This window comes from Dipteris shenzhenensis, chromosome 19 (assembly GCF_047967505.1).
Source record: "Dipteris shenzhenensis isolate YYH24624 ecotype China chromosome 19, Dip_SZ_1.0, whole genome shotgun sequence".
Taxonomy (NCBI): Eukaryota; Viridiplantae; Streptophyta; class Polypodiopsida; order Gleicheniales; family Dipteridaceae; genus Dipteris; species Dipteris shenzhenensis.
The window spans coordinates 47,249,767-47,262,960 of record NC_141614.1 but is presented as its reverse complement, the minus strand read 5'-3'; the positions used below and the strand labels follow the sequence as shown (position 1 = coordinate 47,262,960).

Sequence of the window (13,194 nt, the reverse complement as noted above, 5' to 3'; positions counted from 1 at the left end):
GGGCCTTCACAAAGAGCAAGAAAAGAGGTGTAGAGCAATTATATGGCTTGAAATCTCATGATTTGCACAAGATACTCCAAGTAAGTATTTTATGTGCATAATATCTTTTTCCTTCCAAATTTGTGAGTGAATTAGAAGCATTTAATCAACCATTCCTCGTGTGTTCAGTTCATACTACCTACTAGCATTTCTCGTAGTTCATCGAAGGACATGAAGGATTGTATTTACAAGATGGACGAGCTTGTGAGGTATTTACAGGATACAAAATGTGAAGCGTATCAATGCTCCATGCAAGGTATTCATATTGCTAATATGGCATACTTTTTCCTTTCTAGGTATGTGAGCTCAAAGGAAATAGATCTCACAAGCCAACTACATCTCATAGTGCATTTGGTGGATGAGATTGTTATATGCGGTACTGTACATGCACGATGGTTATTCTTCCTTGAGCACTTCATGAAGACCTTGAAGGGTTTCGTGAGATAAAATGCAAGACCCGAAGGTAGCATGGTCGAGGGTTGGTTAATACAAGAGTCACTTGTATATATTTTTGAGTTTCTTGTTGATGTGGATAGCTCTCTCCCACGACTATGGAGAGATGATGAAGACCTAAGGATGACCTCTATTGTGCCTCAAGGGAAAGGACGGAGCAAAGTAATAGACACGGAGTTGCTTAATACTATCAACCTTTATTGCATGCTTAATAGTGATGTGATGAAAAGATGGGTGACAAGATACAAGGATGCAAAGGCAAGAAGACAAGGAGAAAGGGTCCTCTTTCGTACACACCATGGATCTCGTGTGCCATACCCTCAGCATCTAAGAGCACTTCCAAAGGACATTCATGTGGATTGGATACTTGACGAAATGGAGAGAGCACAGAGAGATGAGCGGATGCATATCACAATGGAAGAATGGGAGTGTGCTAGGGGATGCATGAGCAAGGTCAGTATATAGAATGTTATGCATAAGTTAGGAGCTTTCAACAATTTACTTATTTAATTGATTTTGTCTTGGTGTAGTGTACAATGTTCAATGCTATATGGTGTGAGGGCAAGCATTTTCGAACACAACGGATTGATGATAAGAGAAACACACAAGATTGCGACGCCATTGCTAGCTTTGAGGGAGCCAATGGAGCCATGGATGATTATTTTGGCATAATCCAAGATATTATTAAGCTTGACTTTCGATGCTTCATTGTGTATGTTTTGGATGTAAAGTGGTTTAAGGATGTTGTGGAAAGAAGCCCTAATGCAACAATCAAATGCCATGCAAGTGGCTTTGTAACTATTGACTCCACAAAGTTTTGGCAAAGTAAGAAGGACACACTAGTACTATCGCAACAATGTGATTAGGTATTGTACACACATATAAAAATACTCACATTTAAATATTTAATACCTTCGATGCAAGGAAAATAACATGAATGTATTTGTGTTTGAATTAGGTTGTCTATCAACCAATGGTGGATAATAATAGGTGGTGGCATGTCATACCTATTATGCCATGTTCCAAAGTGATGTATAGTACATTTAATAATTAGCTTTTAAGATTAACAAGATGATGCTAATAGCACTAAACATTGCAACAATAGTAGGATCTCAAAAGATATCTATAGCATCTCATGCATGTGAGTTTGAAAAATATCTAAGTAGAATCTACTACTAGTTTTAAACATTGTATACCATTAATCCATGTCCACATAGTAAAGGTAGTGAAGACATGAATGCCTAATAGAGAGGCCTCTGTGCTTGACATGAATGTGCGCGCATCTAGCCACTTTTTACTACCAGTGATTGAAGTGTGAAGGTAAGCTGTTGGAATGAGAGGACGGTCCAAGGTGGAAAGACTTATAGAAAGGACAGGAAGGCTACAATAGGTAGCGGAAGCCAAGGTAGGAGGAGCTTGAGAGCAAAAAAAAAGAAAAAAAAGAAAGACCTATGAGACCAAGATATGAAATACATCATGTTCATATCCCTTAATGAAATAAAAATGAGGACACAAATTTTGATAGCAAAACACATCTCAAAGACGGAGAAAATTGGGCTACTAGAGCCATTGATGTCTATGACACATGAAAGCAGAGGGACGAACAGAGGCACGGGGCTAGCTTTTAGTGAAGTTGACAGAGTAAAGGTAGAGAGAGGAGGTTGGATGGTGAGGAAGGGAGAGGGAGAGGTGCTATGAGGGACAACAATGAGGGTGGGCTAGAGTGCCCATAACCATACATACAACACTTTGCTTGTGCACTATCTTCCCTCTGCAAAGAAGTGAGCGATAAGAATTCCCTCTGCCAATGTAGACCACCTCCTGGGCAAGCTCAAATGCTATCTACAGGTAGGAGGATGGCGATACACCTCTGACTTAGAGACTGCGCTACCTTGAGATTGATCATAGTGCACTTCTCTTAGATGATGATCCAATCCACGCCAATGGATCAATGTCGATTTGCAAACCTTGAAGGGGAGAGCGACGTGGGGAGTAGAAGAAATCGTGAACCTAAAGTTCAAGATCATCTAACAGCTCTACGATCATCAAATGAGGAAAAGGATGATAGATCAAGACAAGCAGTGCACAAGAAGAGGTTGCATTGGAATGAAAAAGGGTAGAAAGGGATCTGTCTCTACACAGAGGGTCAAAATGCAAGATCATTAAGAAAAAACATTGTTGTGAAGGCTCCCGTGTGGGAGGTGAAGAAGGTGAATTCTAAAGAGTTAAAAGATGTTAAGTAATCCATAATTTGAGGTGATCACATCCCTGTTCTTGGATGACTCATTCGATATCAGTCCGCACTTCGATCTTTTGCTCACACCCATGATGCAAGTCAAAAATATTTTGGTGGCTCCATATTTGATGAGGAGCTAGGCTACTTGCTACCATTAATAAATGCGATGATTCGCTGCTGTCAAGAGGAGCTGAGAGCAGTGGCGATCAAAGATAGTAGCTGGAAAAGTGCCAAGAGTTGTTCTTTATGTGGTAGCATGCTCCAAAAATTGATCAGTTGAAGAGTTTGCAAGAGCACTGGCATGAAGGGGTTTATGATTTGTAGGAAAAAGACTGGGTTACAAGGTCTAGGCATCCTTGGATGTCACAAACAAAGCTACCAATTGTAGGATAGATGATAACCCAAACTTTTTAATCTTTGAAGCAGTCTTAGAAAATCCAATCAACACTTTCATCTTTGAGTTTCTCTTGAACAATTCAAATCAACCTGTGATAATAATGTTTCTTTCAGTCTCTCTTCAATAATTCAAACAAACCTTTGATAGAAAGGTTTTGTTATGGTAGCTAGAAAAGAGCAAGCATTGGAAAGGGATGGTCATCGATTGAGCTATAGGATATGAGCAATATATCTCAGTGGTTCCAAGGTACTTCAGAGGGATGCACATTGATTGAGCCATAGGATATGAGCAGTACATATCAGTGGTACCAAGGCACTTGAGTGGAATCGACACTCTGGCCGTGAACTAGGAGCAAAAATGTTCAGCAAAGTACATCACTCCACCAACAAGGGCTCAAAATGCATATAATTCAAGGGAATTTGAGGTTGCATGTTAGTAATTGGCTACACACACTGGGAACTTAACTTTATTTTCCCTCAGGGTGAGTGGAATCCACACTCTTTTCATGAACTAGAGTCTAGGAGCAAAAAAACCAAAGACGTCACTCCACCTGCAAGGGCTCAAAATGCATATGATTGAAGGGGATTTGAGGTTGCCACTAGTAGGTGATTGGTAATACACATTGGGAACTAACTTTATTCCCCCTTAGGGTGAGTGGGAAAAAAAGCATGCAAAAGCATGATTCAAAAGCTTAATGCTTGGAATACTGGTGGGAGTGGGATTTTAGGGGCACTCCTAATTATGATAATGACAAAACTATTTAGGAACCATAGAGCAAGGGTTCACTATAGAGGGATCAAGGATGACTCAATAGAAGATGTGAATCCAAAATTGGAAAATCATGATGGGGACTAGAAGAAAGAGATGGAATGTTATAGCATGGATGGAGTCTTTATCCTATTCGCCTAGGTGTGCCTTGAACCTACACTAGGTCCAATAGCTTAGCTCCATGCTTGCTCGATGGAGTACCCATATCAATCCTTGTGCGTTTTCTTCGCTCCTTCATCGTTTTCCTCGAGAGGGACATCCCTCGACCATTGTTAATATCAACTGAAAACTTATTTTTATTTGGACTTAGAATATATTTGTTGTTAGCTCCCAAACTTTAACTACTTCATAGGTTTATTGTATAGTATCGTGTGTAAATAATACCTTCAGGAGTGTCCATAACTTTAAACATGGACATTAAATGTCACTAAATTGATACATTCAATGTTGAAGAAATAAAGCAAATTATAGCGAAGGCATAGTACTAGGGAAGGTGAATTGAATGGCAATGGAATAATGATTTGGGCATCGCAAGGGCAATCACAAGGGTAATAGAAGGGATGAGGAGGAACTTTTGGCATGGAGATTGGCCTTGGGGTGTTGCTGCTAATCTTCAGCTCTCACCTTGGAGCAAGTGTTTTGATTAGACATAGTGGTGATTACCCAAAGACTCCTTAAGACGGCCTCATCATCTCCCTTTAGCCTTTCAAAACTAGATGTTTGATTATGATAGCATAATTACATAAATAGTTATAAAGACTTGGAAAATTTCTTCAATATAGCTCTTAAGCGTTGTAGCACTCCAATATTCTATGCACACATTACACACATATGAGTTGCATGCAGATGCATGCACGTGCATGCACATACACAAAGCTTGCCCACGTCCCACCCACCTGCCTCTACTCTCTACCCATCCTAATATAAAAATTGTGTTCTTTATAAACAATTCACAAATATGGAAAGGCCATATATTTAAAATAGAGTTTGACCATCTATACTATTGAAGAAGTGAAAGGAAAGCATGAAGCTGAACACGAAATGAGAGAATGCTTGCTTGCTTTTGGAATGAAGAAAGGTGAGGTCCATATGTAGGCACCTCTACATGAGCCACCAAGCTCCACAATCATCTCTTCAATCATCTCCTCAATCAGCTCCTAGAATCTCTCAATCATCCTATGTGGCATCTACCACCACCTAATAGTGCTTATGGGCACCTAACTGTGCCTCTAGCACACACATATAGAAACCAAGGTGTGCCTGGGGCATACACCTTGAGATATCCCATCATACCCCCCCTCAAGGGAATGCCTTAGGCTATGTCAAGGATACATCTAGTCTCATAGTTTCTCATGCCATTCATGGTGGTCAAGGATAAATCTATGGCTAGGATCTCATGCTAGCAAGGGTTCCCAAAGGTGTGAAGTAAACAAAGGGATACATAAGACCTTCCCATGGTTATCTCCCCTACATGTACATGCACACAATGTCTGTAAGAGGTACCATGGAGCAAAACACATACGCATGGCCTACATCAATAGTTTATTCCATTCATTTTGGAGGACTATCTAGGAAGAGTACCTTGACTCAACATAAAAGAGAGATCTGGAGCATATATGGAGATGGCTCAAAAAGCATAATCTTCATAGGAGGCCTCATCTTGTGGAGGCACATCAACTGAAAGTAAATTGGCAGTTTCTGGTTTTGTAGTTGCTTCCTTTTTAGCCTTACAAAACTTTTCATGGTGATTGTTTTTGCCACAATATTTGCAAGGATTGATCTTGAAGCAATCTTTTTAGAGGTGATTAGTCTTCCCACAATGTTTGCAAGGTGAAAACTTGCCCTTTTGATGGCATAGGCTGTGTCATTGCCTCTCCGAAGTTCCATGTGCCTTTCTTCTTCTTGAAGAGCAGTAATAAGACCTTTAAGAGTAGGATTAGGAAGATTTTTCAATGTGGTAACAACATGCTCATAATCTTCCGGCATACTTTTGAGCAATACTGCCATTGCATCATCTGTAGTGATTGGAGAGTTGATAGAAGCAAGTTGAGTCATGAGACTCCGCATGTGATTGACATGGGCAGCCAAGGGAGTGCAACTAGCCATCTTCAATTCAAAGAAAGCAATCTTAAGTGACAATTTTGAGATGTGAGAGCTAGCACAAAAAATAATATCAAGCTTGTGCCAAGCTTCAGAAGGAGACTCCAAATCAGAAATGTGATGAATATACTCATCTCCTAAGCCAAGAGGAATAATGCCATAGGCTTTCTCCTCTCTAGCAGGATCTCGTGCCGGGCGTGTAGGAGCTGAGGATTCTCCAGCATTAGAGGCTGTTGAAGAAGAAGTTGAAGTAGGTTTGACAAGCCCCTAGAGGTTTTCCCTCATCAATGCAAACTTAACTTTCATCTGCCATGAGTGAAAGCCTTTACCATTGAACTTATCCATATTCAAGAAGGTAGCCATGAGAGGGTCTAACCCAAAATGAGCAGTGTCTACTCTCTTACAAGGCTAGAAAGAGTTGAAAAGCTTCAAAGTACAAGCATTTAGTGTAGCAAAGTCTTGTAACCAAATTCCATACTACAAATCATAATGGAAATGATGCTTCAACTTGCATGCTTCAACTTGCAGGCTAAATGAAAGTATTCCAGGCAAATCCAGGTATAGCAAACTAAAGGAAAGTTGTAGCCACAATTGTACTGATGCTATTCAACACTTAAAAACATCAGAAATGCTAAAGTAGCATCTAATGTAGCACCAAACTCACAACATTGTCAAAACTATCCAAAACAAAAGCTTGAACTTGGAGGGCTTGTATCTCACTCTTCAAAGCAAAGAAAAGAGGGCTTTCTAGATAGAAATAAAGCTGGTATACCAGAGAAGAGCCACTGAAGAAGAGAGGCAAAATGCCACGTCACATCGCCATAGCTAAGAGCTTGAATGTCTCTTAGTTTTTCACCTGTTTCTCCCTCCCTGGTCGACCATTTCACTTCAAGTCTGAACAGGGGCTAGCTCATGTTGTTGTGCAAGCTTGGCTCAGAGGAATTTCGGAATGGTTGCTCTAGCAAGTCGAATTGCATGAAATGGCGTTAGGAAGAAGGCGACTGTTGCGTGGTTTCGTGGGCACCATTGTCTAATTCCTCTGACGTGGAAGGTCACCCATATGAAGGCTCTCTCCAGCCAAAAGGACCCTGGGAATGGTTGCTTGTAGGTAGAGAACTTAGCCCTCCAAGTGGTTGGGTAGAAAGGGGCAAAATGGAGAGGAAGGTGAAGAAGAAGAAGAAGATGAAGAAGATGACATGGCACAAATGGGCTCAAGGAGGATCATAGTGCTCTGATACCATGTTGAAGAAGTGAAAGGAAAGCATGAAGCTGAACACGAAATGAGAGAATGCTTGCTTGCTTATGGAATGAAGAAATGTGAGGTCCATATGTAGGCACCTCTACATGAGCCACCAAGCTCCACAATCATCTCCTCAATTAGCTCCTAGAATCTCTCAATCATCTTATGTGGCATCTACCACCACCTAACAGTGCTTATGGGCACCTAATGTGCCTCTAGCACACACACATAGAAACCAAGGTGTGCCTGGGGCATACACCTTGAGATATCCCATCATATACTTCACCTTTACTATCCTGTAACCAAGATTGAGTGAGCCAAGCCAAGCGGTGCCTAGGGTTGAAATTTTATTTCTTAAAATTAAAAACATTTAATCACGTTGAGACTCAATGAAGTGGTCTCTAACCCATCGTAGACAAGTCAAGCTACTCGTGAAAGCAGAGGGACGAACAAAGGCATGGGTCTGGCTTTTAGGAAAGTTGATAGAGTAAAGGTAGAGAGAGGAGGTTGGATGGTGAGGAAGGGAGAGGGAGAGGTGCTGTGAGGGGCAACAATGAGGGGTAGGCTAGAGTGACCATAACCATACATATAACACTTTGCTTGTGCACTACCTTCCACCATTCCTACCCACTCATTTACTTATCAATAACTTATACTTAAGAGTCTATCAACTTTCTTGCTTGTAAAGAGCTTCCCTTATTACATACCTACACCACATCCTCAATAATGGATGGGTTGAAGTTTATTCCATAAGTACCCCCTTAATCTTCCATAAGTACCCACTTAATCACCAGCCCTGTTTGTCAAACTCAAGAGGCACCCCTTGATCCACACGTGGCAAAGCCTTTGATTAGCCACCCAAACTCTAAAATAAGATATATAAGATAAGATAAGAAGAAGAGGCTATCAGCTTTCTTGCTTGTGAAGAGCTTCCCTTATTACATTCCTACACCATGTCCTCAACAATGGTGTGTGGGTTGAAGTTCATTCATATGATCCCTAGTGGAACTTACCAAATTCCTAAAATCAAGGCCAATCTTCAAATAAGTATCAAAAATTTACCTTAATCTTTGAAGCAACACTAGCAAATCCCGTCATACAGTACAAATGGCAATCTCACTTCTTAATAGTAGATATTCATGTGGCTTTGAGGTGATTGTGTTCTACAAAGGAGCTTTATTGCTTGGCAAAGTCACGTAAAGAACAAATGAAAGGCACCTTGAGTATTTGCCATATCATGTTTGATCATATAAAAAATAGTTGTTGTTACAAACAATATACTATTGATAAATGATAAATGATGCAAGCCTTTTGAAGGATACTATTAGTGAGAGAGATTTAGTGGTATAGCTGATATACATAGATGGTTGAAAGAAGATTGGAAAAGGATATCCCATAAATTACAAAACCTAATATATGGAGAGCCCTATGTAAGGAATATCAAAGAAGATAGAACATGAAATGTGGAGCGAACATGACCATCGAAAGATACCAATCAAGATGATGTGATAGGGAAAAAGCTAAGGGAAGTGATTTTCAAGAAAAATGAAACGATCTTGTGAAGAGCCTTTTTCTTTTAAGGGCTAACCTAAAGCATTCAAGATCCCAAGGGAGCGATGTTTTCTTTTTAAGGGCTAACCTCAAGCATTCAAGATCCCGAGGGAGCTATGCCTCCTGAGATGGTGATCTCCTTGACCTGATTAAAGACGATGGTGATCTTCCTAACTATCATATGCACTTTTCAATTGCTTTAAGAAACTTCAAGGCCATTTTCTTAGGGGTGGAGTGACCCTCCAAGAAGTCACGAGGAATGATGGAATGGGCCTCCCTCTCTAGCATGAATGCCATGGCGAGGGCTCCTCTCCATAACGCTCTCTAGGTTGTAGGCAACCCCTGTTGCTCCTAAGGAAGGTGTTGAGCCCTGAGTGAAACCCTTCCACTTCCACTTCTAAGTTCCCCTTCCACTTCTAAGGCCAAGATCTTCCCTTGTCCATCAAACAAGATAAATCCTTTAGAGTAAATTATATGTGAAGAAATTCGTGATGCCTTAACAATCTCTCTCTCTCTCTCTCGCTCGCTCTCGCTCTCGCTCTCCGGAATCCGCCCTAACGTGGGTAGTGAACATAGACGAGCATGCATCAAGGGAGGAAAGAATTACCGGTTGAGGTAACAAACCTTGTGATAACGCCTGTGTTGTACGTTTGCAGAAAAGAAACCTTGCCGGGCAGACCTCCGTTTCGCTTGGCGATGTTGTAAGCTCATGGAGAAGACACTCAACCAATGTGGCTTTCAATACAGTTTAGTCAGTAAAAAATTTCGTGAGGAAGTCATTTACAAAAGAAAGGAGTGCTGTTAAGCCAGCTCAACATGGAAGTAGAAAGACTCTTACATGTACGCCCAATTCTTATATGCGCACTTAACTCTAAAAGATAACAAATAGCCACAAGATAAGAAGGTAACTGATAACGCGCTTCCAACAAAAGAAGAAAATCAATCCATAGGCGCCCTGCTCATCTTCTACTATAGCACGTAAGTCAGCAGGGCTTAATGGCGACCTCGTGGTTAGGGCTTACGACTATGAATCAGGACAATAGAGCGAGGGTGTAGCTAATTAGACAGGCTGAAGTCGGAAGTTGTTCGTATCCGCACCAATGAGTCTGGTAAGCTGCTAGAAACAATCAAATGAGGAAGAGAAGCCAGAAATTGTTGCATAGGCATTGCAATATGGCAACCTCTCGTGCTCATGTATTTGAACTATCCATGCAATCGCGGCCTGCTACCAGAATTTCAAAACAGCTCTTGACGGCGCAAAATTGATGCCAGCTACACACAGTTCCTGATATTGAGGGAAAAAAACTGGTTACGTTCTTCGTGAAAGGATGAACAAGTAGGAAATGCCACGAAACTCACATGTTTTCCGTGCCAGGAACAACTTCCCCAAAACCTAAATTAGTCTAAACAACGCTTATCCTACGGACAGACATCGCAGATTGTGCCTTCGTGCATGCTCTCTAACAAGCCAACTTCAAGTTCTGACCGTGTACAGGTACACGCCTGAAACCGACTTGGTAGCGAGCACTGTTCGCAAACAAGAAGTGTAGGAGAAACAGAACGAACTTTCTCTTCCGTTAGCACGTTTATTGCGAGCCACCAGAGCACTCGTCCTCCACTTCTTGATCAGAGGCGGCATCTTCTTCCTCCTCAAAGATGTCGATACCATGGGGAGCATGGCCGTGACCGAAAGCTCTAATATGATCCTTCAAAGAGCGCTTGTGCTTAAAATCCGAACCGCAAATGCAGAACCAGAGCTTGCCACAATTTTTCTCGTGGGTACGCCAGTCGCCTCTCACTGCAAAGGCCTTCCCACATTTGCGACACATGAAGGGCTTGATGCCATGCTTGCGCTTGTAATGCGTCTGTAACGTCCGGAAATCCTTAAGAGGCTTAGCGCGTGGGTGGTCGATGTTATTTCTGCAGCCCGGTGCGCAGCAGTAACATGGCAACCGCAGCATTGCCGTTGGCTGCGTACCTCGAAGGGATTCAGGGCCCCTTCTATATTGAGACCCGTGCCCCCACATGTGCATCTGCATAAGAAGAAAACCAAACAACAAATGATTAGCTCAAGCAACCCGATGCGAAGAAAATCAAAGGCTCTCTGGAACAAGGTGCATTTAGTGGGGAGTGCGTTCTGGTGAAATGAATTCTTTGCTCCAAACTCAGGAACCCCATTCACGACTGTCAGGAACAGGAGTAAGGGCACAAACTACAATGCCAATGGTGCGCACTTGGATAACACAGGAACTATGCCTCGTACATGCTCGTCGGACCGACACACGTGGATCTCAGTACCCTCCCTTGCAAGGAGTACTTTCTGATCAGAGCCCAACCTTTCTACCCCGAAAATTTTCACAGCTCTTTGCGGGGTCCCGGGATTTGAGACTTCTGCTCTCCGTTGGACCGCGTTTGCATGCACATATCGAGATTTCAAGGAAAGTGCGACGGGGGTCTATATGACAACCCGTAATAATATAGGTTTAAGCGATGAGAATTCCCGTCACGAGCTCTGAGCTGTGGAAAGGCGCAGTGAAATAGACAAGGATCCAGCAGATACTTGATGTAACCAATCCACAAACATGCACGGGAGACTCAGACAAGGGACGCGTAATCCGCGCAAGGAAGAGATGAAACAACGAAACGCTGAACTCGTTCGCAGGACTCATTGACTCTAAAAGACATATTAGGGCTGCGACCACGTGTATTTAGAAAACACCGGTGTCTGCGCAGAAGCTTGACTCAAGCGAAACATAAGCTTGCAATTATACCTGCATGTTGTTGTAGCGGTTGAAAGTCTTCCCACAGACGGGGCAAGAAAACTGCGTCGGACCGATGAGGATCTGCGCTGGAGTAGGAATCCAATACTGGCCCTCCATTGGCCTTCCTCTAAGCCTCTGACATCTATCTCTATCGGCGATGGTGAGGATGTCATAAGCATGAGCAGACTGTCCCCTCCCGGTTTGAGCGGAGTCGCTGTTGGGAAGTCCTATATGTAAAGCTACAGTCACATTGTCCCCAATCTCTTCGCAATCTCTGGAAATTTCCGGAAGTAAATTGGCCATTCTAGGCGCGCTTTCTGGCTCAGAATTCCTGGGGCTGAGGCTCAGCAGAGGGAGAGCTTCCATCAGAGGAGGAGATTCGCACCGCGGAGGGGCAAGTGCTTCTTGATGGTATTGATATTCTCGTTGCTGTAACGGTGGCTGAAAGCAAAGCTGGCTATGGTGTGAAAGAGAGGACGAGGACGAGGAAGAAGAAGGATGAGGCCTTTGAGTACTGAAGGATGTTGAGCTTGAAACCATTGAGATGGTATCGGTGTAAGGAATCGCCATGGGAAGCTGCGATACCACAGGCTCGTCGACATGCGGTTTCAGCCACTCGGTAAAAGTCATTGGTCGCACTGACATGTCACCAAAGTTACATGGAATTGCGACTGAGCACGGAGGGTTGCAACTTCTCGCAGCCATTTGACGATGTAGGAAACCTAATAACGTGTTTCGAGACCTCAAGCGTAGCAGCTCTGTGCAGGCAGCTCGGTATCGATTTTCTCTGTAAGAGCTGAAGACAACCGTGGTTATTAGGCCAGCAACTGCGTTGACGAGGAGAAGCCGAAGCGAGAGCACGAGATGCACTATGATCTTGTGATGGAAAGAAGTAAAGAGAGAGGAGAAGTCATCGTGAGAAGGATATGAGCATATCTGGGGTGTCTACGAGGAGTCGTCGCCGCCCATGAGTCTACGGAGGTGGCTTAAGGTATGGACGAGGAGGCGGGAGCTGGGATGAGAGAGGACAGCAGGTGGGTAAAGCCCAGAGGCGGCATAACGAGGGGAGTAAGTGATGATGGGGAGCGTGGTGGGAGAGAGTGATTCAGTGGATTCAGCTGGATGGGCGACTAGGGATGGAGTACAAGGAGGGGAGAAGCAGTGCGTGGTGCAGGAAGGGGGGGGATTGCTGGTGGCAGCTTTGGCAAGGGACTCACTCAGCAGGAGTGAGAGGAGAAAGGAGGGTGAGAAGTACTACTAGTGTAGGAGGAGAGCTGCAGTGAGAGTGAGACGAAGTACTGCTACTACTACAACAAAGGGTGTAGTAGAGAGCTGGGGGAGAGACGAAGGAAAAGAAGGGAAGGTGAAGAAGAGAGAGAGAGAATGCGACTGGTGGAATTATAGATGTGGGCTGGACCGCAGAGAAAGGAGTACGTGCAGGGAAAGGAGGAGAGAGAGAGAGAGAGAGAGAGAGAGAGAGAGAGAGAGAGAGACTGAGAAAGAGAGCTAGAGATGTGTTGTTTGGACTGTGGAGTGAAAGAAAGGCTAAGGGAGAATATATGGGGGAGGAGAAGAGTCTGAAGAGACTGAGAAAGGAATGGTTGTACGAGGACTGAGCAGCGCGAGGGGATTGGAGCAGGTGAAAGGC

General features: G+C 43.2%; 1 protein-coding gene across 2 annotated transcripts; it reads right to left on the bottom strand.

Annotated features, from left to right (window-relative positions):
- Positions 1-9,712: 9,712 nt before the first annotated feature.
- LOC147890552 (zinc finger protein WIP6-like) lies at positions 9,713-12,836 on the bottom strand. 2 transcript variants are annotated; one of them, XM_087390198.1, is made up of 3 exons: positions 11,556-12,836; positions 10,351-10,817; positions 9,713-10,069 (listed from the first exon to the last, which is right to left on the bottom strand). In XM_087390198.1, the coding sequence occupies exons 1-2, from the start codon at positions 12,249-12,251 to the stop codon at positions 10,371-10,373; spliced, it is 1,143 nt and encodes a 380-aa protein (XP_087246324.1). In that variant the 5' UTR covers positions 12,252-12,836; the 3' UTR covers positions 9,713-10,069; positions 10,351-10,370. The 2 variants fall into 2 exon arrangements, with proteins under 2 accessions (XP_087246324.1, XP_087246323.1); XM_087390197.1 differs by having other exon boundaries at positions 9,713-10,817.
- Between the last annotated feature and the right edge of the window lie 358 nt (positions 12,837-13,194).

Bases quoted from the DNA above. Each gene is read 5' to 3' on its own strand.
- LOC147890552 (XM_087390197.1), bottom strand. From the start codon at position 12,251: ATGGCTGCGAGAAGTTGCAACCCTCCGTGCTCAGTCGCAATTCCATGT. The intron at 10,818-11,555 runs GTATAATTGCAA...CTTCTTATGCAG, and splicing joins ACCGCTACAACAACATGCAG to ATGCACATGTGGGGGCACGG.